Source organism: Etheostoma spectabile, chromosome 7 (genome assembly GCF_008692095.1).
Source record: "Etheostoma spectabile isolate EspeVRDwgs_2016 chromosome 7, UIUC_Espe_1.0, whole genome shotgun sequence".
Classification (NCBI taxonomy): domain Eukaryota; kingdom Metazoa; phylum Chordata; class Actinopteri; order Perciformes; family Percidae; genus Etheostoma; species Etheostoma spectabile.
This window is the reverse complement of record NC_045739.1, coordinates 3,910,999-3,936,033: the sequence shown is the minus strand read 5'-3', so window position 1 is coordinate 3,936,033 and position 25,035 is coordinate 3,910,999. Positions and strand designations below refer to the sequence as shown.

General features: G+C 39.5%; 2 protein-coding genes across 5 annotated transcripts in view; one reads left to right on the top strand and one right to left on the bottom strand.

Annotated features, from left to right (window-relative positions):
- The window catches only part of adcy6a (adenylate cyclase 6a), a 39,554-nt gene extending 18,525 nt beyond the window's left edge, over nt 1-21,029 (top strand). Inside the window, exons 4-27 of one of the 3 annotated variants that reach the window (XM_032521369.1) lie at nt 3,763-3,912; nt 5,828-5,949; nt 6,748-6,859; nt 7,200-7,327; nt 7,447-7,605; nt 8,060-8,201; nt 10,311-10,439; nt 10,529-10,557; nt 10,645-10,792; nt 10,921-11,018; nt 11,717-11,804; nt 11,900-12,016; nt 12,112-12,270; nt 12,420-12,595; nt 12,895-12,921; nt 13,023-13,052; nt 13,162-13,294; nt 13,514-13,777; nt 13,885-14,089; nt 14,206-14,330; nt 17,671-17,832; nt 20,458-20,463; nt 20,801-20,806; nt 21,018-21,029. In XM_032521369.1, coding sequence (XP_032377260.1) covers nt 3,763-3,912; nt 5,828-5,949; nt 6,748-6,859; nt 7,200-7,327; nt 7,447-7,605; nt 8,060-8,201; nt 10,311-10,439; nt 10,529-10,557; nt 10,645-10,792; nt 10,921-11,018; nt 11,717-11,804; nt 11,900-12,016; nt 12,112-12,270; nt 12,420-12,595; nt 12,895-12,921; nt 13,023-13,052; nt 13,162-13,294; nt 13,514-13,777; nt 13,885-14,089; nt 14,206-14,330; nt 17,671-17,799 — 2,670 coding nt within the window. In that variant the 3' untranslated portion in view covers nt 17,800-17,832; nt 20,458-20,463; nt 20,801-20,806; nt 21,018-21,029. Of the gene's footprint in view, nt 1-3,762; nt 3,913-5,827; nt 5,950-6,747; nt 6,860-7,199; nt 7,328-7,446; nt 7,606-8,059; nt 8,202-10,310; nt 10,440-10,528; nt 10,558-10,644; nt 10,793-10,920; nt 11,019-11,716; nt 11,805-11,899; nt 12,017-12,111; nt 12,271-12,419; nt 12,596-12,894; nt 12,922-13,022; nt 13,053-13,161; nt 13,295-13,513; nt 13,778-13,884; nt 14,090-14,205; nt 14,331-17,670; nt 19,670-20,457; nt 20,464-20,800; nt 20,807-21,017 lie in introns of those variants that run through there. The other 2 variants (XM_032521367.1, XM_032521370.1) reach the window with 2 other exon arrangements.
- On the bottom strand, nt 17,532-23,419 carry spmip11 (sperm microtubule inner protein 11). 2 transcript variants are annotated; one of them, XR_004332793.1, is made up of 5 exons: nt 23,178-23,419; nt 22,264-22,440; nt 22,031-22,154; nt 21,433-21,942; nt 17,532-17,543 (listed from the first exon to the last, which is right to left on the bottom strand). XR_004332793.1 is itself a non-coding variant. In XM_032521379.1 (4 exons), the coding sequence occupies exons 1-4, from the start codon at nt 23,266-23,268 to the stop codon at nt 21,894-21,896; spliced, it is 441 nt and encodes a 146-aa protein (XP_032377270.1). In that variant the 5' UTR covers nt 23,269-23,419; the 3' UTR covers nt 18,529-21,893. The 2 variants fall into 2 exon arrangements, 1 of the variants encoding a protein (XP_032377270.1); XM_032521379.1 differs by lacking the exon at nt 17,532-17,543 and having other exon boundaries at nt 18,529-21,942.
- Between the last annotated feature and the right edge of the window lie 1,616 nt (nt 23,420-25,035).

The following is a 25,035-nucleotide window of genomic DNA, read 5'->3' as shown; positions in this document are numbered from 1 at the left end:
CAATGGATCCATAGAGCAGTGTTGATCATTTATTGATTAAGCCTGCATATCCTCTCTAAGCTGTTTCCTTTTTGTGGAAAAATACACTTTAATCTATGTTGTGTGTACTGATGTTTTGCCTGTCCTGTCTAGATCAGAACAGCTCTTACATAATGCCATTTTGATATCCCGGGATTAGGCAACAGTTCTCTCCACAAACTGGCTGGCTCTTTCCATCATATCATGTGACGACTGCTTTTATGGCAAAAAACAAACAAACTATGTAATGTTCCAGTGACGTGATGTTCAATTCCTGGTTTATTTCAGTCTCCAACAACCGAACATAACCCTTTTAGTAGGCTATAATCATATTGGTAACTCAGTCATGAACTCTACCTGACAGGAAGTGAGCAATGCAGATCATAATGATTAGTGGTATGATTATAATGGTACTGGACCAAACCAGGACAGGAGAGGCTGGGCAGGATATGGTAATATGTGATGAGTTTAGATAAATGAGTGTGTTGTTGAGCACAGAGGAGCCGGTGCACTGGCCCTGCACTGGGAGCGTGGCGGCGTGTACAGGTAGCAGGTAAACGCTGCCAAGCAGAGCTACTAAAGAAGTGGAGTGCTGTTGCGTAAACACAGGACCTTAATGTGTGCTCTGTAAACCCACTAGCCCTTGCCCTCTCGAGAAAAGCAAGCAATTAGTTCGAGTCTGTGAGCTCAGACGCATGGAGTGTGATACGCACGTTGAGTGAATCTCAACAGATAAATACTTACAGTAGCTGCAACTCATTGCATTTGGAAATTAAACACACAGTGAAGTATTGACTACACACACATATAGACTGACAGGAGGCATTCACCTGCAAACACATGGTTTCACTTTTGTCCCGTGGCTGTTTTTGCTTGATCATTGAGAGTAATGCAAACAGAGCTGTGCGCTCTGAGCCATCTGCCTAATGTCACTATGGCCCATATCTGTCCTGCCCCCCCCCCTCTCTCTCTTTCCCTCTTTCCAGATCTTACTAACTCATACTCTTCTTACTCTTGTCGACGTTACATTGTCTTTTTCCTTCCTAATCGTGCTTCTTTTGACTTCTTTCCTTCTGACTCCCAACATCTGTCAGTCTATCATTTTATCTGTTGTCTTTTATGCTGCTGGTCTATTTTTCAACCCCCCCCCCCCGCCTTGTTTGTTTGCTTTCTTTCTCAACTCGTCTATCCATTACCCGTCTGTTTCTATTCTTATGTCTGTGATACTCTGGAAGCTATGTCACCCTGGATCACCTTTATCCTCTATTGCTATTTTCATTATTAGGGCCCGAGCGCCGACAGTGGCAAAGGCACTATTGAAACTGAAGGAATCATTTTCCCGGCAAATGAATGGCCTTTTTGAGAGGCTTAACATATCAACAGCTCACCAAAATTGGCGGTCGCTATACTCCTAGTGAAAATGTACGTATTTTAAGGGTTTCGGGAATAGGCACACACAATTAGCTCACTAGCGACCCCTACAAAGCCCCAGAGCAGTACTAGGTGGTGCTATACTTTAATGAACTCCTCCAAGAGATTTCACCCTATGGACATTTAATTTGGTCTGTAATATCTCAACACGTTAAAGATGAAAAGTTATTAAAAGAAAAACTTTTCTTCAAACGGTGTGGGCGTGGTGTGGCGGCCATTTTGAACATTTCTCGATGAACGAAGAAGTTGTTGTAACTTTAGAGTACACTGTCATATCTGCCCAAAATGTCTTATGTTTGACAAGGGTCCAGGCCTGAGGACATCATTTAAAGCTAGATAGTGCGTAGTTTCTGTCGCCCCCATGAGGAATTCCAAGTAATGACAACAACACTGTCCACATGACGCAAGCCTTTGGTGGTCAGCGTACCACCCCCACCCCTCCCACACCAGTTGCTATTAGCTCAAGGAGGAAACGGTGGATTAAAAATCATGATCGACTCTTCAGAAGAGGTAATTATATTGTAGTTTTTATGTCCTCTTCGTCTCCAAAACTGACCATTAACGGTTGCCCTTTCTCAGCGATGGCGTAAAACGCATCACTCAAGCTTCTGGGCTCAAAAGTCCAACATAGCCATACTGAGAAATACAGAGAGAGTATAAAGGAGCTGGGTTTCAAATTAGACCTGAACCCCATTTCTTTGCTTCTTATTCGTGTTTGGGCTTCCTTCTGGTGCACACTCAACTCAATGTAATTATTGACTATTGTTCAATATATTATTAACAAATAGATAGATTAGTTTGGGGCAAAGTTAAATTAAACTGGTGTGTTTAAAAGAATAAATAATATTTCACATTTGGGATTGACCGATATTAATTTTTTAGTGCAGATGCCGATACTGATTCTTTTCTGTTTTTTTTCCCATCAGCCTTAGACGATGACCAATAAGGGCTGCCGATATTTGGAGCCCATACTGCTTTGCTCCCTCAATTTATATCATAAAAATGTAAACCCGGCCACACTGGATTTGTTTTTTGGAACCTGCTCTGCCATTTCTTTAAAGATAATAAACAAAAACACAGATCAGTGCCACAGAGTGCACGGTCTGTACATGTACTGCAGCGTCTCTAGCAACACAGAGCTGCCTGTGGACGCCTGTCTGTAAATAATGCTGGGAAAAAAACGCAGCAGCCACGTATCAGCCAATGCCGATACACGTAAAAACGCAAATATTGGCCCAATATATCGGGTGGAAAATAAAGTCGGTCTATCACTAATTTATAGAAAGCTTTGACACAAATATTTGGACAAACATGTTTCTGTTTTCATTTCATTAACTGAGCTGAATATGTATCTTGTTAATACATTGTCTTCTAATCCTGTTGACGTGGTTTGAAGGCCTTTAGAGTGTGCAATAACAACAATGATTGTGTATGTTTGCTACGTGTCACACTGTATGAGATTAGTCTAATCAAATCGTGGTAGAAGTCTGTGTCCGACTGTACGATAAACAATTGAGTTCTGTCAGACAACTTTGTGGTGAATCGTAGCAACCACCATGCAAATATTAAATAGTAAGAGAGCTGAGGCACATCATCAGCTCACATTATCCATGTGAAAACAATAAATAAAGTTTGGCCAAAATACCACAAACTGTTGTTTTATGTTGCATTTTGATTGGTTGTAGTTTGTAGTTGTGGATTGTAGCAGCAGTCGCTTTGTGAGAAAATCGGTCGTTGGTGGACATGTCTCACAATGTGATCTAGGACCAGACTTGGACTGACGACCAAAAAGTTTACCACGTTTCTCTCACAATTATCAACTTCAGTCTCAGCCTGAAATCACACCGTGTGAAGGGTTCTTAATGTATATATTTTGTCTCAAGTCTCTTGAGAGAGACAGTAAACAAATGTTTAAGGGAAAGAGGTAGATGGGAATAAAACTGTCTTGTTTATGTTTATGTTATGTTAAGCTCTTCTGGTAAAGTCGAGCACTTGAGATGTCTTGTCTCTGTCAGCGTCACTGTTGCTCTCACTGTCAATGAAACCAGTCAACCAGACAATTTGAATATGATTTAAGATTAAACCCACAGATAAATAGACATCCTTTTTTACACTATTTAAAAGTGTACATCCCGTGAACCTTTCTTTCTCAGTAAAGACTAAGGTTTTTGATTCATGAAACCCTTTTTCCCCAGAAACAGTAAAAACAACACTGGTATAATGAGAAATTAATTTATACCTGCTTATTTTTATGCTTAAATCATGATTCATTCATTTCCTTTGTCCTTCTTCCCTCCTCTCTCATCTCTCCAGGTGAGCGCTAATGTCCTGATCTTCCTGTGCACTAACATAATTGGTATCTGTACCCACTACCCCGCTGAGGTTTCCCAGAGACAAGCCTTCCAGGAGACCCGAGGATACATCCAGGCCAGACTGCACCTGCAGAGGGAGAATCAACAACAGGTAGGCCTGCACACAAATACTATACACATTTGTTTGTATGTATATATTTACCACATTGGCCAGAATATAACACCTTTTCCGACACTTGTTTTTAGAAAAAATTATCTCAACCTTGAAGTCTTTTCACATGTAAAAATAAAACTTGAAATACTTCTATTAAAACAGAATGTGAAATTCAGATTTTTCAAATATGTTTTCAAGTAAAGCAAATACTTAGCATTTGTTGCCTGTGCAATAACCCGGCTTAATTTGCACATTTAAATTAGAATTTATTCAGATGTTGCTAATTGAGTGTTGTGTAAAATTATGTTCTGTACGTATATTGTATGTACAGGAAACATTTTTTTGTGCTTTATGTTATTGTTTTGTTGTCCTTTTGTTTATTTTTATATGTGTTTTTTATCGTGTAATCCTGACTGCATCAGTTTCCCCATCTGGAATAATAAAGGGACTGAATTGAACACAAGTCTCAAATTCACACACTGCTGTCAGGCTCTTGGCGGAAGTTACGGCCAGTTAGCTTTTCGTCTGTTTCTGCTCTTCATCATTACATGCAGTGATATATTTTTAGCTATTTGGGCAGATGATTCCTCCACTTGTCGGTTTCTGTAGTAAAGATATAAGGCATTTTCTTCCCGGAAGCAAAACATGAGCACAAGCTGTCAAAAACTCTGGTAGGTTGAACTGGATCAACTTTAAAAGACAATATAAAAGGACTTGAATTAACTAGCTAGTTTAACAACATTAGGGCTAAAAGCAACCAATATTGCAACACACTCTGTAGAAGCCTCAGTAACATCAGTACTATCTCCCTTCGAAAAGAATATCTGACGTTGTGAAAAGTAAATGTCTCAGTATCAGTCACTTTTCCAAACATTATTTCCAGAGCAAATATTGTCTTGTATTTGTAGATATGTTCTCTAGATATAAAAAGTCAGATTATCCACCACGTACTAAGTGCTGCTCCTTTTTTCTCCCAAATTTAAAGTGCCCATATAATGAAAAAAAAAACTTTGGGGGTGTTATTTTGTGTCTCTGGTGCTTCCACACACATACAAACTTGGAAAATAAACTATTCATGTTGTTTTGAGTGAGATACGGGTTTCCTAATGTGTCCTGCCTTCAGTCTCATACAAAAAAACTGATGAACTTATAAAACAGGATGCATTTACCTTGAACTACTATATTAAAATGCTGCTTACATGTTAATGTATCAATAATAATTTAATATTGTATAATATGATACTGGTAAAGGGGCCATACATTTAGCTGATAATTAAATATTGTACTTTTACTTATATAAAAATGTAACATTGTAATGCAGGACTTTTACTTACATACTTAGTTTTACTTACTAATAGTTGATTTTCATACTATTGTAGTGGTACTTTTACTTAAGTAAAGGATCTGTGTACCAACACTTCCAACACTGTACCTCTCTCTACTGTTTGGTGTCAAATAAGGACACAAAAATAAACCCCAAAATACTTAAAAATTTAAAAAGAAATAACACGATCAAAAAGCACTGTGGACTCAGAAATGGAGGCCACAGCCTCAGTCACAGAATTAATTATTCTTAAAGTTTTATTGTTAACAAATCCTATGAAATGACCAAATATATGTGTTTGCTTTCTCAATACTTTTTGACTTCCCATCACCCGTCTGTTTCTATAAAGCCCACTCATTCCTACAGAAAAAGTAAACCTTTGAAAATTGGTCACGTTGTTTTTTTATCCTTTCATGGGATTTGCTGACAATAGTAGAAATAAAGAATATCACCAGACTTAACCTTTATCTTCTGCCTAAAGCTAAACCTTATTCTAATTCATACTAATCAGTCCATGTTGCACATACTGACAACTATATTGTGAATGATACAATCTGCAAAATCTTTTTGTGTATTTTTTTTTTTCAGGAACGTCTGTTGCTTTCAGTGTTGCCAAGGCACGTTGCCATGGAGATGAAGGCTGACATCAATGCCAAGAAGGAAAACATGATGTTCCATAAAATCTATATCCAGAAACACGACAATGTCAGGTCAGCCGGGACACTTGGCTTCAGTGCTTTATTTCATGTTTTACCCTTGAATTCAAATTCCACTTACTCTATCAACCTTGTTTACTGTTATTGCACTTCTAACATTAGTGAAAGATACCCCTAGAGTACATGATATGATATGCTATGTATCATATGTCATATCATATATAAACATAATAATACATGTTAAGATGGGTTGCCCATAAAATTAAACACAAAACATAATTTTTTCACACACACACACACACACACACACACACACACACACACACACACACACACACACACACACCACACACACACACACACACCACACACACACACACACACACACACAAGCGCTCTCCCAGAGTCATAAGAGGGTAGAGTGATTTGGCAGAGTGGAGGCTAATTAACACTAGTGAGGGAATACTTAATCACCAGCAGCCAAGATAAGATAATCCCCAAAGATGGAGAGCTTCAGCGCACATTCAATTACAGCACTGAGCAAACACACTGCACACAGTTCCTCTGTCCCTCACTCTCACACACACACACATACACACACACACACTGGCACAGATCTTCAGAAGACTTTAAGGCCAAACATTTCTGCCTCTCTCAAGGTCAGCACATACAGTAGTAACATACTACAACGAACTGTAGTAGTGCTGCTGCTGCTGTGTAAGTGATGAAAATATAATAATTAGCTAATGCTAAAGTTTTATCACTGAACCCAAATGAGGATGCTTGATAGGTTTATTCAAAGAGTAAAAGGGGTTTTCTTCTGTCTTTCCACCTCTTTTATCTCGTCCTCAGTATTCTGTTTGCAGACATCGAGGGTTTCACCAGCCTGGCCTCTCAATGCACGGCTCAGGAGCTAGTCATGACACTCAATGAACTCTTTGCCCGTTTTGACAAGCTGGCATCGGTAAGGATCCACTGTGTCCTTTCTCCTATATCTGTTGTGTTTTCTTAAAGGAGTAGTTTGACATTCTAGGACATAGCTTTAGAGGGGCTAATAATCAGATTTTGTTACCAGATCCAGGTTAACTGTTTCCCCTCGCTTTCAGTCTTTACACTCAGCTAATCCTGGCTTTAAAGTAATAATATAATAAATAATAATACATTTTATTTGTAAAGTCATTCTTAACAACAGTTGTGACAGCTCCTAAAATGTCAAACTATTCTTTCTTTCTTTTTTTTCTCGAAATCCTTCAATTTATCAACCTAATTTTTTTCTTTTCATCCTTTTTCTCTCCTTTTTTCAGGAGAACCACTGTCTACGTATTAAAATTTTGGGTGATTGTTACTATTGTGTGTCTGGACTGCCTGAACCCCGGGCTGACCACGCCCACTGCTGTGTGGAGATGGGCGTCGACATGATAGAGGCGATCTCGTGAGTAGAAATAGTGTTTGCATATGTTTGCATGTGTGTTTTGGAGTTAGTTTGTTTGCTGTCTTTTGCAAAATGTTGTCTTGTCGGAGACACTGATCATCTGGGCTGTGTGTCTGCAGGCTGGTGCGCGAGGTGACAGGGGTCAACGTAAACATGCGTGTTGGGATTCACAGTGGGCGTGTGCATTGTGGTGTGCTTGGTCTCAGGAAGTGGCAGTTTGACGTGTGGTCAAACGATGTCACACTGGCCAACCACATGGAGGCGGGAGGCAAAGCAGGGTGAGGGAAATAAACACAGGTGCACACACATGTACAGTTTGCACATTATGAAAAAAAATCCCAATGTAGAAGAGCTATCAACCCAACACTATTTACAGTGGTCAACAGAATTTTCTTTGATTAAAAACAACCCATTAAGATTCTTTATAACCAATTAAGTGAAGGAGGTTCACTTAAAAAACTGCATAATCTTTCTCAAGGTAACTAATTCATCGGTAAATAAACAACTTTTGAAGAACAGTTGATTACTTTTTGTTATAATTCATGTAGGTCATTTCTCGGACCTATGTTATCCAGTAATTCCAGAGCTGCTATATATGTTCAGAAGTGTGTCTGGTATTTACCAGTTCTGCATATACCAATGAAGAAAGAAAGCACACGCCCATTTACACACTCAAATATGGACACGCACACATATGCAGGTTTTATATAAAAATGTCTTGTCTATTTTTAGGCGGATCCACATCACTAAGGCCACCTTGCAGTATCTTAATGGAGACTATGAGGTGGAACCAGGTTTTGGAGGTGAGAGGAACGCGTATCTGAAGGACAACAGCATCGAGACCTTCCTGGTTCTTGGCTGCAGCCAGAAACGGGTCAGTGCACAAAAACGCAAGTGTATAGGTTTATTATAGCATGCCGTTCAAGAGAAATATGCATTTAAATACATATATTACATACATTTATATTTGTTAAACTTTAAAAGGTTTTTTTTTGTTTTATTTTTTATTAAAGTTTATCAGTTTAAGAATATCAAAGTTATCATTAGCATTGAAATGCTTATTTCCTTTTATCTAATCCTTGTTTTTTACCCTTATTTTAATTATTATTATTGCACAACATTAGCCTTTTAGCACATCCTATAGAGCAGGGGTCTTCAACATGTTTTTAAACCAAGAACCCCTTAACTGAAAGAGAGATGGAACAAGGACGGCCTGCATGCAAAACCGGGCCTGCAATAACGTGTAGAGCGGCCTAAAGCCTTTATACAGTACAGTATTAATCACTTTATAGTGCACAATACTTAGCTATTGAATAATAATTTTATGTGGCACTGTGAATCCTTATGATGAACTGTATTTGTGGAGTATGTGACATATGCATGTACAGTGCCTTGCGAAAGTATTCGGCCCCCTTGAACTTTTCAACCTTTTGACACATTTCAGGCTTCAAACATAAAGATATAAAAGTTTTATTTTTTGTGAAGAATCACCAACAAGTGGGACACAATTGTGAAGTGGAACGAAATCTATTGGATATTTTAAACTTTTTTAGCAAATAAAAAACTGAAAAGTGGTGCGTGCAAAATTTTTCGGCCCCTTTACTTTCAGTGCAGCAAACTCACTCCAGAAGTTCAGCGAGGATCTCTGAATGATCCAATGTTCTAAATGACTGATGGTGATAAATAGAATCCAGACCATTCTGGATGAAAACCTGTTGGAGTCTGCAAAAGACCTGAAACTGGGACGGAGATGTATCTTCCAACAAGACAATGATCCCAAACATCCAGCAAAATCTACAAAGGAATGGTTCACAAATAAACGTATCCAGGTGTTAGAATGGCCAAGTCAAAGTCCAGACCTGAATCCAATCGAGAATCTGTGGAAAGAACTGAAAACTGCTGTTCACAAACGCTCTCCATCCAACCTCACTGAGCTCCAGCTGTTTTGCAAGGAAGAATGGGCAAGAATTTCAGTCTCTCGATGTGCAAAACTGATAGAGACATACCCCAAGCGACTTGCAGCTGTAATCGCAGCAAAAGGTGGCTCTACAAAGTATTAACGCAAGGGGGCCCAATAATTTTGCACGCAGCACTTTTCAGTTTTTTATTTAATAAAAAAGTTTAAAATATCCAATAGATTTCGTTCCACTTCACAATTGTGTCCCACTTGTTGGTGATTCTTCGCGAAAAATAAAAATGTTATATCTTTATGTTTGAAGCCTGAAATGTGTCAAAAGGTTGAAAAGTTCAAGGGGGCCAAATACTTTCGCAAGGCAGTGTGTGTGTGTGTGTGTGTGTGTGTGTGTGTGTGGGGTGTGTGTATATATATATATATTTATCACTGTTACAGAGGATTTCCCCAATTGTAAAGTAATGTCTCTACACTTTTGCATGAGCAAATAAAATCCAGTTATTATGTTACTTTTCAAGGTGGATAACAATATGCTTATTTCACAGCCAACACCTAATGAACAAATAATATTGTCCACATATCATTTTCAGTTGCATTCAATGTTCTCACACCTTAATCAAGTTTTCTTTGTGCTTAGGCTTTCAGTCCATTCAAATTTGTCCAAAATAATTTGTGGAGCTGCATGTCATAGTTAACAAGGCTAACTGGTGCCAAACTGATACATTGCCATTGAGTAACTCAGCAGAGCCTAGAAGCCTTAAGCTGGTTGTGTTAACATAGACATACACAGTATTTGTGTATGGGTGTTAAGCTGCAGGTCAACAGTGACAAGTATATAATAACTGTAACAAAAAAAGCTGTGAAGGAGGCATAATCTTAACAGATGAGAGTGGACATATTTGTGAATAAAGTAATCTTTCTAGATCCTGAACTGACTGTACACTTTTCCTTGTGGGTGTAATAAATGAATAAAAAAAAGACCTCTTCTAGTGTAATTAGTCACTTATATTGTCATTGACTGTGTTGTATGAGAACAGCTGGTCAAGCCTTCATGTTCTTCCCTCTGAGCAGAAGGAGGAGAAGGCGGTGATGGCTAAGATGCAGAGGACGAGAGCCAACTCTAATGAGGGGCTGATGCCACGCTGGGTCCCCGACAGAACCTTCTCCAGGACCAAAGACTCTAAAGTCTTTAGACAAATGGTAAGAATCAACACCAACACACACCTTTGTGGGTAGCCAGGCAGCAGCTTTTCTCTGAGAGTCATATTTTGTGTCTGTTTTTTTTTCAGGGGATTGATGAAACCTCCAGTAAAGACAAGTGAGTACTGACTCTTGATACGTAATACATAAGAAGACTGCTGTGGGGCTTTACTGGATGTCATTGAGAACCTTTATCTTTTTGCAGCCGTTGTGTTCAGGAGACGATGAACCCGGAGGACGAGGTTGATGAATTTTTGGGGCGAGCCATTGACGCTCGCAGCATTGACCAGCTAAGAAAAGACCATGTTAAGAAGTTCTTGCTCACTTTCCAGACATCTAGCCTGGAGAAAAAGGTTCATCCTAAGACCCCTGATTGTCGTCTTGGCTTCTTCAACTTAAATATAATACATGTATGGAGGAGGGAGCTGGCTGCTGCTCATATCTGACTCTGTTTTTCTTCTTCTGCTGTTTCCTCTTGCAGTATTCCAAGAAAGTGGACGATCGTTTTGGAGGTTATGTTGCATGTACTCTACTAGTATTTTGCTTCATATCCTTCATACAGATTGTTATCTTTCCACAGTGAGTACTTCCAAAATTCATATACTGTAGATCCACCCGTATGTACTGTGTGTTTTCAGGGTTGCTTTCACAATAGTTTGATTTGTTTGGTCCGAACTGAATAGAAAAAATATAGATTGATGCCTTTGTGTTCATACTGAGTTATTAAAAGTAAACGTAAAAGTAAAGAGCTGTAAGTCATTGAGACGCACATGTAGCACAGTTTTGGTGACCTTTACTCCATGTGGGGAATTTTTTCAACGAGTTACCTAATAAAATGCATTATGAGAAGCATTAGTCCAGACTGCAACAAGACCTCGTATGTTCTCGTACAAACAGCACAAAAACTGAATCTTCTTCCATAATAGTACAGGTGGCAGGATACTGGTTGGACGTGTCATGTTTTATTAATGAAATGCTAAAATACAGTTTATGACACTAGCTCAACATACTGTACCTGTTTTTCACTTTTTTCCAATTTCACCAAATTTCACAAACATTTCACAATAAGCAGATGGATAAATATAAGTTAAGCTTTTGAATTCATGCTAAAAAAAAAGTTCTAACACAGTCACACACAAAAGGGTTTGATTAACAGTTTTCACACCAAACAAATGTGAAAGCACTTTAAATGTTTCTCTATAACTGTGTTTAAATGTTTCTCTATAACTGTGTTTAAATGTTTCTCTATAACTGTGTTTATGTATTCTCCCTTGCAGCACCCCAGTCATGCTGGGAATCTACATCAGTATTTTTGTCATACTCGCCAACATCCTTTTCATCTGTGCCATATATTCATGCATTAAGGTAAACTTTCAAAACGCACAAACAGATATTTTGCTAATATGTCATTCATGGTATATGTATAAATCATTTATTTTCCCCCTCCCCTCCTCTTGAAGCTCTTTCCAGCTGCAATGCAGACTGTTTCAAAGAAGATTGTCCAGTCGCGCACCAACAGCACCCTGGTTGGAGTATTTACCATTATCCTCGTCTTCATCTCTGCCTTTGTTAATATGGTATTATTACAATCAGCATATGCATACAGTACACAAACCATACATGTTGAAAATTATGCTCAGTGCATGTGTGTGTATGCCCGGCCTCACTGCAGTTTGCCTGTGACACCAAGAGCTTGGCACAATGCGTAGCCGAGAAGCTGAACACGTCTGCAGCGCTGGTGACGCCCTGTTTGATCCGCACCTTGAATGTGTCCATTGAAGGGGGTCTGGAGATCTGTCCTAGCAACGGCCCCTCCTGCCCTTTTCCTGAGGTGATTTCATTGTTATGTCACCACTTCACTGTTTGTGTTCTCTACGCAACTGGTCGAACCATTTCAAAAATGAAAATGTCACATTTGCATTTGTGTTTTTTCTCTGAGATCTGTTGTTGATAATACCTTTTTGTGACGCGGCTCTCCAGTATTTCAGCTACAGTGTGCTGCTGACGCTGCTAGCTTGCTCAGTGTTCCTGCAGATCAGCAGCATAGGGAAGTTGGCCCTCATGCTGCTCATCCAGCTCACCTTCCTGCTGCTGGTGGAGTGGCCACAAGTAGCACTTTTCGACAACGCAGACCTCTTTGTCACCTCAAATGCCATGTAAGTGGTACAGGTTGTGCATGCTAATGCAGAGGAGGGGGCATATTTTGAAACAAAAGGGTTTCAGCATGCTTATAATACCCAAACTAAGGTATCAAAAAATATTGTTTTGATATACCGAAACTGAAGTATCAGATTGGCACGAATATCAAACATTTTGAAATAATACGATTGTCTTGTACCCATTTGGGGAATTAATTAAAACAGGTACGACTTTAAATACATAATTTAATTTTAGTTAAATGTCCACGTTTTGTACATTTCATTATTGTTCTAATGGTCATTATTCTATCTTTTAGTGATTTAAATGAAACTAGCGCTCAATGGTAAGAATTTGAATTTGTATTTGGACTCACACTTTAAATAAATTAATACTTTATGGTTTATTTATATTGACCAGAATGCATTTTTGTGTTTGTATTTTTAGGTTCAGTTTCAATGAAACTACAAACCAGTGGTAAGACTACAGCACATTCAGTGTTACTTTTAAAGGTTTTTGTCTCCTTTCCTATCATTTCAAAGCTTTTTTTCCCCATTAATGTCCCCATGTGTCTTTCACTTGGCAGTCCATTTGTTGTGACAAAAGTGTCTCTGAGGGTCATGACTCCAGTGATCCTCACAGTCTTTGTCCTGGCACTGTACCTGCATGCCCAGCAGGTTGAATCTACTGCACGCCTCGACTTCCTGTGGAAATTACAGGTATGTTCAGCGGCCACTAGAGGGTGTCATCTGACCACATGAACTAGAAACAATCTCTTCACTTTTCTGCAAAAGCTGATTAAGATGATTGAGTTGTCTCACAGTTTATTAGTGTCTGATAATAGAAAATCTGCATTTTAGTCTCTACCTCGATCCTGCCAGACATATTGCAGCATTCATAAAAGCTAAATATATCTAATAAAGACCATTCACTCCCAGGCCACAGAGGAGAAGGAGGAGATGGAGGAACTGCAAGCCTACAATCGTCGCCTCCTCCATAATATTCTGCCCAAGGACGTAGCCGCTCACTTTTTGGCGCGTGAGCGGCGTAACGACGAGCTATACTACCAGTCCTGTGAGTGTGTGGCGGTCATGTTCGCCTCCATCAGCAATTTCTCTGAATTTTACGTGGAGCTAGAGGCCAACAATGAGGGAGTGGAGTGTCTTCGGCTGCTCAACGAGATCATTGCTGACTTTGATGAGGTAAAGTTGGTTGAGGCATGTTTGTAAAGCTCAGTGTGTCGTCCCTTTAACCTTTGCTTACAGCCCATTTTAAAAGTTGCACAAATGTAATCACTGTCTGTTCTCAGATCATCAGTGAAGAGAAGTACAGGCAGCTAGAGAAGATCAAGACCATTGGTTCCACCTACATGGCGGCCTCCGGTCTCAATGACTCCACCTACGACAAGGAGGGCCGTTCACACATTATTGCACTGGCCGACTACGCCATGAGACTGAGGGAGCAGATGAAGTACATCAATGAGCATTCCTTCAACAACTTCCAGATGAAGATAGGTAACTAAGCAGACGTTACAGGGGCCGCATGTTGAAAACAATAGCTTTTCCTTTCTAACATGTTAACAGTAGCACCTCTGTGGATGCGGTGAAATGTTTTTGTCTTTAACTCCCAGGTCTGAACATTGGACCAGTGGTAGCAGGGGTTATTGGTGCACGGAAGCCTCAATATGATATTTGGGGAAACACAGTCAATGTGGCCAGTCGTATGGACAGCACAGGTGTACCCGACTGCATACAGGTAGGTACTATTCAAATTCCGGTTTCTTCTACAATACTCATGAAACATGTTACATTCAGTTGCCACTTTTTTAGCTATACCTGTACATTGTATGACGATTCTATACGGCAGCTCTGCCACAAAGTCTATCTTTATGAAGTTCGTATGTTACGTTTTTGTTGATTGTCGGAAATCTGTAAATTCAGTTTATTTCAGCTTATTGCTGAGGTCATAAGTTAAAAGAGGTTTATTATACTGAGAGAAGCCCAATATTACAAATGCTTCTGAATACAATACATTCCAGTACAACCAGAGGTGTAGTGGTAAAAAAAGAGGTGGGTAAACTATAAATTCTGTAGTATTTTTTGTGTATATATATTATATATATATATACACAAAAAATACTACAGAATTATTTATATATATATATATATATATACACTCACCGGCCACTTTATTAGGTACACCTGTCCAACTGCTCGTTAACACTTAATTTCTAAGCAGCCAATCACATGGCGGCAACTCAGTGCATTTAGGCATGTAGACATGGTCAAGAGAATCTCCTGCAGTTCAAACCGAGCATCAGTATGGGGAAGAAAGGTGATTTGAGTGACTTTGAACGTGGCATGATTGTTGGTGCCAGAAGGGCTGGTCTGAGTATTTCAGAAACTGCTAATCTACTGGGATTTTCACGCACAACCATCTCTAGGGTTTACAGAGAATGGTCCGAAAAAGAAAAAACATCCAGTGAGCGGCAGTTCTGTGGGCGGAAATGCCTTGTTGATGCAAGGAGGTCAGAGGAGAATGGCCAGACTGGTTCGAGCTGATAGAAGGGCAACAGTGACTCAAATAACCACCCGTTACAACCAAGGTGGGCAGAAGAGCATCTCTGAACGCACAGTACGTCGAACTTTGAGGCAGATGGGCTACAGCAGCAGAAGACCACATCGGGGGCCACTCCTTTCAGCTAAGAACAGGAAACTGAGACTACAATTTGCACAAGCTCATCGAAATTGGACAATAGAAGATTGGAAAAACGTTGCCTGGTCTGATGAGTCTCGATTTCTGCTGCGACAGTCGGATGGTAGGGTCAGAATTTGGCGTCTACAACATGAAAGCATGGATCCGTCCTGCCTTGTATCAACGGTTCAGGCTGGTGGTGGTGGTGTCATGGTGTGGGGAATATTTTCTTGGCACTCTTTGGGCCCCTTGGTACCAATTGAGCATCGTTGCAACGCCACAGCCTACCTGAGTATTGTTGCTGACCATGTCCATCCCTTTATGACCATAATGTACCCAACTTCTGATGGCTACTTTCAGCAGGATAATGCACCATGTCATAAAGCTGGAATCATCACAGACTGGTTTCTTGAACATGACAATGAGTTCGCTGTACTCAAATGGCCTCCACAGTCACCAGATCTCAATCCAATAGAGCATCTTTGGGATGTGGTGGAACGGGAGATTCGCATCATGGATGTGCAGCCGACAAATCTGCAGCAACTGTGTGATGCCATCATGTCAATATGGACCAAACTCCCTGAGGAATGCTTCCAGCACCTTGTTGAATCTATGCCACGAAGAATTGAGGCAGTTCTGAAGGCAAAAGGGGGTCCAACCCGTTACTAGCATGGGGTACCTAATAAAGTGGCCGGTGAGTGTATATATATAGTAAAAATCCCATTGATTTTCTCCATAAGAATTTAGATTATCAGCCATAATGTATTAACCATCCAAGGTAGAAACCCAGTTTCTGCTCCTTATGAAGCTAGAAGTCTGTATGATATCAACCTTGTAACATTATAAGAAAAACGATTATCCACTATCTTACGTAGAAAAACTATATTACCCACAATCCTAAGCGTAACAGCAACGTTTCTGATTGGTTCAACTTGCTGTTAACATAGAAATATTTACCTTACCCGCGAAACCGCGAACAGCTAGAGCGACAACATTAACTAGCTAGCTGACTAGCAAAGGGAGCTTCTTGTCACTGACTTTCAGTGGCCAGAGAATGAAATAACATCCAGTTATTTATCAGACAATATATCCTGAATTTCACTAATGGGAAAAGGTAGCTAGGTGACCTGCAACTTCATGTCTGAAAGGGGTAGGCTAACCTAATCAATGCCGTGGCTTTTTGAGTCGGTGGCATGAATCTGCCATTTACCAAATTAACCTCAAGAACATTAAGTTGAGTGCTGTTTTCCGAGCTCACTCACTTTGGGCTTCTTTCTGAGACCGTTTGCTGGCATCAGGAGGACGGCTGCTGTCTTGGCGGCGCTTAAAAAATGAAGGATATCCATTTTTAAAACCCATTCATCATTAACTACATGAGACATGTAGCCTAATGTAGGATAGTGTGACTGACGAATCTTTGACTGCTGCTTACTGCTTGATGTTTAAGCCCCCAAGCCCCCATGTTTAAGCCCCCAAGCCCCCAACGTCGCCTGGAAGGCGACGTTGGGGGCTTGATACCCCAGACACCGCAAGAGATTGGTCAACACTGACAGTAATGCAGCGCAATATGATAGACTTCGTCTTAGTTTTAACAACCTATGGAACTAATAATGAACAATATGAAACTAAAACGACATAAGCTTAATTTAGAATGGCTTTGGGACAATAGGCTATTCAGAGGTGGATAAACGCACTTTGGAGGTGGGCAAACGCCATTTCCGAATTTTGAGAGGTGCATAAACGGCGTTTACGTGCGTTTAGCCTCCACTACATCACTGAGTACAACACCACCAGTTAATATGGCCTCAGTTCTAAAACATATAATTTAATAAACACCTCTATAACAGTGTCAACAAAAACTTAATGTTATAGGGATCATAAAAGTCAAGTCCAATTTTTTTAGATAATATCACAAATTTGCCTCAAAAATGTACACAGAATGTAAACATATATGAAGAACATGGATCCGGGAAGATGTCATGACACTCTGTGTGTCATAGTGTTGCTGTTAATTTCCAAACCTTACCGCTGAGATCATTTACTTAACTAACCACACAGCAAGCTGATTCCAAAACTACTGAGCAACCAGCAGCTGAGAATTAGAGCAGCTTTAAATGAAAATGTTTACTGTCTTTATTTTGGAATTATGGTCACTTTTCTACCCCAACAAACATTACAAACTGTAGTCTCATAAGAGCTGAAAAACGTAACCTTCCACCTGCAAATCTTAAACGAAGATGAGGGAACTAAAAGATTTGAAACAATGTACAGTCTCTGGTTCAGTAAGACCGTGGATTCATGATATAATCTACAACTTGAAAAAAACAATGTGCTCCTCAATTTGATCAGATAAGTATTTATACAGCCTTACATAAATCTATCTTTTCCGTTCCACTCTCAGGTGACTACAGACCTCTACCAGGTGCTTGCAAACAAAGGGTACGTGTTGGAGTACCGTGGGGTGGTCAAGGTCAAAGGGAAAGGCGAAATGACAACCTACTTCCTGAACGAGGGCCCGCCCAACAGTTAGCAGCCGGGGCAGCAGCACGTTTGGATGTTCCCCTGAGTGAGGACTCACAGTGTGAGAGAATGGCTAAAGACTAGTGACGCCATCACTTGAATCCCAAGTAAGGAGGAAAAAAACTTAAGACTTCAGAAAGAAAGTGTTCTTGATGAAAGGAAATTTTCTCGTTTGACGGCCATTTTGGCTCACATACTTGTTGAAGGACACATGTTTTTCTCATGTCTAGCCTCTCTCTCAGGCTTCTTGAAAGATGCAAAGTCTGTTTATTTAAAACAACGCCTTTTAGCCTGTGTCAAAAGAAGAATAAAGCTGTACATAAGGCTACTTTATATTTTTACTTTTTTGTTTTTTTCCAGTCATTTTTTTATTTCACATGAATTATGAACAGGTACTCATATTTTGTTTTTGAATTAATTATTTATTTTGATCTCAAAGTTTTGTGCAAAAGGTCCTTTATGAAAAAGTGTGAATACATACGTGCACAAATATCCAGTTTATTACACGTTAATAAGTGTGTATGTACATGCATATTTGTGTGTGTATGAATATATGTATAAACTGAGGAGGAATATATTGACCAAAGACTAAAGTATTTACTAAAAGCAAGGCAAGACATGTTTGATATGTTCTCGCTAAATTCAGCAATGATCACCGCGTCTGTTTTTTAGGCAGGAGGCCTGAACCCTCTGTCTTTTTGGTCAACTGCTGGCAGCACAGACTGCTTCATTTTTTTCCCATAAAATATGTACATTTATTTTATCTGTCATTCAGGCAGCAAAGAGCTGATTACTTTAACTCTAAATTATGACGTTGCCCTCAACCTCTAAACAAAATGAGCAAAGACGACTAAGGATGTTATTTGAAGGTGATATCTGAAATCTATATTTTTAATCTGAGGACTAGAAGTAGCCCCAGCTGGGAATAGGATCCTCTTCATCCTTCATATCATGTCAGATATGTTACTTAGAGCTTGAGCAGCCAGTGTGCAGCTGGTTTCAGCCTTTACAGTATATTGTCATCGACTGCTCCTTCCTTTTAGAGAAGTATTTGTTGGTGCAAAAGGAAATGAAGGAATTTGGATCCAGAGGCATCAGGGGGAAAACTTTGGATGCAGTGGTACCACACAGCCTGATTCTTCTATGAAGGAGAAATAGATGAAGGAAAGAAATATATATTGATTTTGACTGAATACTGTGCTTTGTAATCCTGAAGGGGCATAACTATTTTCACTGTGAGGTTTTTAATGATACAACAAAACTGCTTTCTTGCCAAACATAACTGCTTTGAAGCATGTCTGATTGTGGTATCTTGTTTTCATTTCTGTTTGTTTTAACGTAGGGTATTTTGTATCACTTCTGTATCCATCATTTGTATATTCTTAATGTTATTATTATTATGATGATTCTGATTAATTATTATGCTTATTATGATGATTCCATTCCAATGAAAAGGATCAAAGACCAGCACGCTTTCTTGTAAAATGCCAGTGGGATAGCTCAAGCTCACTGGTACCAACTGATCAACTGCAGCCAATGAATTCTGCTGTTCAATCCTAAAGTACAATACAGTATTTCAACTGGTGTGTGCAATAGGTGTGATCATGTATAGTACGTAATAAGCATTAGCTGGTGGATGCTCACATAAGCATAGCAGTAAACACACATATACAGATGATTCACTGTGCTTTTATTTTATTTATGCCACTATTGCAGTATTGTAAATCTCGGTCAGGCTTTAGGATGATCTCTCCCTCCCACACATTCACTTCTCAGCAGTAAAAAATATGACATACCTGGTGTTACAATATGTGAAGAGGACAGAATGAATAAACTTAAACATATTTCTTGTATTACCTCCCCCCTCCACTCAGTAGAAGTAATAGCTGAGTTTGATTGCCTTAAGTTAATATGAAACAAATCCTAGAATAACACTTAACAGGAACAGTGCCTGGATGCTGTTTGGACAGAGAGAAAGGGATGAGGGCTTGTCGAGAATAATTTCCAGTAAACATTCTCATCAATGCAATTAATTTGGTTTTTCCACCTTCAACTTTTGTAAATGAGAGAATCAGTGCAATTTAGCTCCTCCGCCACACTCAACAATGCCAACCAACAGTTGATCATGTTTGTACCAAAGCCAGCTCTCGCAGCCTTGTGCTATTGGTCCCCTCCTGTGTAATGGTATTGGCCTCGGGGCGTGTTGGGAGCACCAGAGAACAGTAATGTAATGGAGATCACCAACTATCAAGTGAACTGTGACCAATGAAGAGTGATTCATATAAGCAAAGAGTTTATAGAATGGACATGAGTTTATAAAATGTGCATTGTATGTATTCTATTTCTATTGGCTGTCCATAGACTTGTGTTGATTGTTAACAGGATGTTTTGGGGGGGAACAAGAGACAAGAGGAAGGTTGTCCCCATACTACTGAAACAGTGTTTTGCTCAGGCCTGATGAATCCTTCAGCATTTGTTTTTGTTTTATTTGTATTTTCCCTGAGTTGGAGGAGTTGAAAGGAAAGTCTTTTTGCAAAGTTATTGGACAAGGAGAGTTGAGGACTATGACAAAGAGAAAAATAACATTTCCCCTTGACGAAAAAAATCAATAAAAAAAAAATCAATGGCTGTTTTGCATGTTCATATATTTACTAATGTTGTTGGATGTACTGCAGTTCTATCTTACCTGCGACTTGCAGGAACAGAGCTTTGTCTTACATTAACTTAATATTTGTGGTATTGTCACTATAGTTATTTTACAGTAATAGAAAGTGATTTACTTACACCATATACTTCATACACATACTTATATCGTATATATTCTTATACATTTTAAAAGCATCCACAGATATTCTCAGTGTGCCGATTTTAATTTTACATTACAATACTGACTATCCAATGACCATATAATTACCAGTAAACAATATCTCAGTTTTGGATGTGTTTAACAGCCCCACTATAACGCATATTAGACAACACAAGCCTGCAAACAAAGATATTCTCAAAGTTAGATGACAGTAATGTAAGAACATAAAAAAGACATGCCTTGTTCACCAGTCGCCATTTTTAATGTGAAAAAGGAATACTTAAGGCTTTTTCAAAGTTACCACTTTGTTTGGACTTGTGGAGGCTGGACCAGTTGCCACATGAATGGACCACCCATATAAAGACAGTCACTAATGAAAAGCACCAAACCAATATTGTCCAGTTGCGGAGCTGTAGAACCAGCAGTACCACTGATAAACACATGCCACTTTGCACCGTCTAAAGGCTAGTTATGGTAAGAAACAGCCTTTGGAATTTTGACAGACTAATCTGCCCCTTTTGTGGTACTGCATTTAGTCCAAGAAGTCATTTTGGGACTTTGGAGGGGTATGGTAATTGTTTAAATCTTGTAAAGCCTGAGAATGCCCTAATCTTCTTTGACTTCCTGTGTATCCCTTGAACAACAACAACAGTCTCCAAACTGTTATGTCTCTCTATTTTAGACAATCAGTGCATCTGCTGTGCATCTGGTAAGTCTGTTTTGAATATTTGCATGAAGACCACTATCTCCAAAATTCAAAAGTAGTTATTTTTGTTTCCTCTAGAGGGCAGTGCAATCTCACTCTCCATATGAACCACTCCAGTGGTGCCTTTGAACATGCAGGTCTGGACCCTGCTTGATCTTGACTTGTAAAATAAAAATGTGGTAGTTGGTACATTTTTATTGATTGTTTAACACCAAAAAATTGCTCTAAATTACTTGCCAATAAGCAGCCTTAAGTCTGTATATTTAAACATCCATACTTCCTTTATAAAAGTCGGGAGCTAAAAGGGATGAAGAAATATTGTTTTAGAGTGGTAGTGAGTTACTCATAGCTCATGTAAAAAATTAGCTTACATTAAAACTAAATTTTTGATTGCAAGAAAAAAAAAACAGTAGTGAAAGAATCCAAATGAAGCATGAAAAATATCAAAAAAGTGGCTCTGCTATTAATTTAATCTCCAGAATGCACATCAAAACTAATGCTGCTTTGCATGCGTGCGTGTGTGCGTGTGTGTGTGTGTGTGTGTGTGTGTGTGTGTGTGTGTGTGTGTGTCATAACTGAATAAGAAAGGCTGTCAGAATAGGCTAAAGTCCGGGTCTGTCGCTGACATTTCTTTAACAAACCTGTGAAAGTAACAAGCGGATTACACTTACAGAGATCTATTTTACATTTTTTTTTAAATACCATATTAGATTTGGTAAAGTTACCTACTTTGTCATCTCACTGTTCTTTCGGGGAAAGCGTTTGACTTGAGTCCACGGTTCAGGACTCCTGGATATCATCCATCCATACTGCTGGCTGTCCGTTAGAGGCACTGTGTACAGCTGGTTGGGGGCTGAAGAAGAGAGGAGACAGACACTTTCACTAGGCAGGAATACAGCTGGGATATAGATCCAACATAGCCCATCGGACCCTTAATGTCTATTCTTTCTAGGTCTCCTCACCCCTGGGTGTCTGAACCCGTTTGACCATCTCTCTGTACCGCTCATGGCTCCCATGGTGTATGTCAGCGCTGTAGGGAAGAGGCTGGTGGTAAACGCTGCATGTGTCATTACATCTGAGGGTTCCCTGTTCTTCTTGATGAGATGGAGGCAGTCCTGCTCTGGTGTTACTCTCACCATCTGTAAAGAGATACGCTACTATAGTATAGACTGATCCATCATACAATTACATTAATCCACCTGTGGCTATTGTGAAAGACACAAGATACTGAAGTTAAAGTTAAAGTTGTATCTTACCAAAGCTGTATTGCTTGAGATTTAATAAAATGCTAATATGTAGCAGCAAATAATACAGCATCAAGCCCCCCATTATGCAGAATGTCCATTTTAGAGTCACATATATTACACTACTGGATTATAATTAGTAATGCATTAATGTGTATTGCATTACTGTTTGTTCAATTAGTAATCAACATCTGCAAAGTAACGTTAACTAAAGCTATCACTTAACGTGGTGCTTATCACATTTCAGCGCTGCTTGCTGGTTGTCTGACTATAAATGCTCGTTGTTCTCAGGTCTCTCTTGAAAAAGAGCTCGAGCCTAACTTTAGCTGATTAAATACAGTTAAACATTATAATTAACGTTTTACCTGGATTAAAGTCTTCCACGTGTTGGAAATTAAGGCCCTCGTGGAGAAACAACAACAACTAGCTCACATAAGCAAACATGATCCTGCTCTGGACTATCAAGCTATAGCATAGCCACTTGTTAACGGGAATGTTAGCGCTATACGTAGTTTGCTGTTCTTTGAATTTAAAAAAGTGTTCTTAGCTAAGCTAGCTATCAGCAAGCTAAAGGCTCTGTTTCACTGTGGGTAGCGACCGTTAACTTCAAGTTAATGTCCAACTCCTCTTACCCAAGAATTGAGACGGTCCTCTGGGATTCACTATCATTTTATCGCCTATTGGGTTTTGATAACCCAGGTGGGTTAAACCGAAGAAGGCCATAGTGCGGCAAAGTTAGCCCCGAGCCGATAAACGAGCTTGCAACCGAGAGCCAGACAGCCAGACGGCCTGTGAATAAATCACAACTTTTGGTTTAGGCGTAACCATGGCAGCAAGCCCCGCCCATCCGAATTGTCTCGTGGGTAAAACGTTGAACTAAACTAGAAATAAATAATTAAACAAACAAACCAACTAATAAAACGTTATTTTTTTTACACTCTTAGGTAACAAAGGTCCCTGTTTGAGAAATATATTTGAATGATTCAAATTGGAATTCCAAAATACATTTTAAAGTTGAACAGCTCCATCTTTATTTATTTTGCACATTTCGTTGACATCAATCATGCTCAAAGTATCTTCAAACGATCTTCAAAAAGTAGCATCTTAAAATGCACTTATATCCAGTTTAAAGGTATATGTAATGTAGATGTGTATAGAAATATGGATGGTTTCCAATAGGTAACCTCTAGCTACTGTATTATGTTAATAACATAACAGAGATTCTGTCAAATCAAGTCATTTTTAGATGGTGCCATGTAGTTGTGCATTCAGAAACAAAAGAAAAGGCAACTTAACATCTCCACAAAACATCCACTGATGGTGACATACAGTACATGTTATCAACACTACAAGGACTACTTGTCTTTTTAATTGTCTCTCAATTGTGTTGTGCCTCTGTTCTCTCTTCAGTTGGCTGCTGGATCACCGGCCGTCTCTTCTGGACAAAGCTCCTTGGTAGGATCCAACACAGCAGGTGGAGGCATGTTCAGACACTCCACCTGAGCTCTGAACTCCTCCATCTCCTTCGGCTCCAGCTGCCTCCTCCTGCTGAACAGGTAAAAGTGCTGCCGCTTCCCAGACTCAACGTTCATGCGCATCAGCACACAGTCTTGACAGGATGTGTGGACAAAGTTTCCGGTGAGGTTTCTCTTATCTGTCCCATCATAGGTGAAGCTGCTGCCTTCCAGGGAGATGTTGTAGGAATGGTAGAGGCACTTGTTATTTAAATGGATGCTTCTGGAGTAGGAGATGTTAGTGTCACTGGTGTTGCTGGAGAAATTAATAGTGGCGCTGTCTCTTTCTTTGAATCGTTCTAGGTACAGGTGATCGCTCAGAGCGCCTGCGACCATAGCCCATCTTCCCTCCAAGCGACCCAGGTCCAGTTGATCGAAAGGCCGGACCAAGACTTCACAGGCCAGGGGAGCTGTAAGGCTCCCAGACACCAAACAGAGCAGAGTGATGGCACACGCAGCACAAAACATCGTGTTGTTTGAGGGCAGTCGCTGTCTGTCACACTGGTGTGTTTAACAGAGAATGTGGCTGGTAAAGAGATCTGGCTCCTTTTATAGTTATTTAAGAAAATTCCAGTTTCAAAATACAGAAAATACCAGAGAGCAGAGTCCATTTTTTCCCCCTGTGGACTCTATGATTGTGAAATGAATGAATGTTTTGAGTACCGTCTGTCACTATTTTTGTTTGTAGAGTTTTACTAGTTGGCACTGTTGTGGGTACATTGAGAGATTCTGTAATATTAATATGTATGATACCAGAAGTAGCTGTGAATGCAAGCTGTGCACACTCATTTTCTGATGGTATTTTTTATTAAACTTATTGTGATCAATACACATCTGAGTCCCTGAACGACTGAGGTATTAAGCGATGATAACTGCTTCAAACTCTATCAAATTATGATATATTTTCCCTTTGTCAGGTTAGATTTGATTTTCTGATCTGAAATTCATTTTCACATTGAGCTGTCTGAGACTCTGA

Coding starts and splice junctions, on each gene's coding strand:
- spmip11 (XM_032521379.1), bottom strand. CDS start 23,268: ATGGCCTTCTTCGGTTTAACCCACCTGGGTTATCAAAACCCAATAGGC. Junction 22,441..23,177: donor AGGACCGTCTCAATTCTTGG/GTAAGAGGAGTT, acceptor ATCTCTTTACAG/ATGGTGAGAGTAACACCAGA. Junction 21,943..22,030: donor AAGAACAGTGAGATGACAAA/GTAGGTAACTTT, acceptor TTACTTTCACAG/GTTTGTTAAAGAAATGTCAG.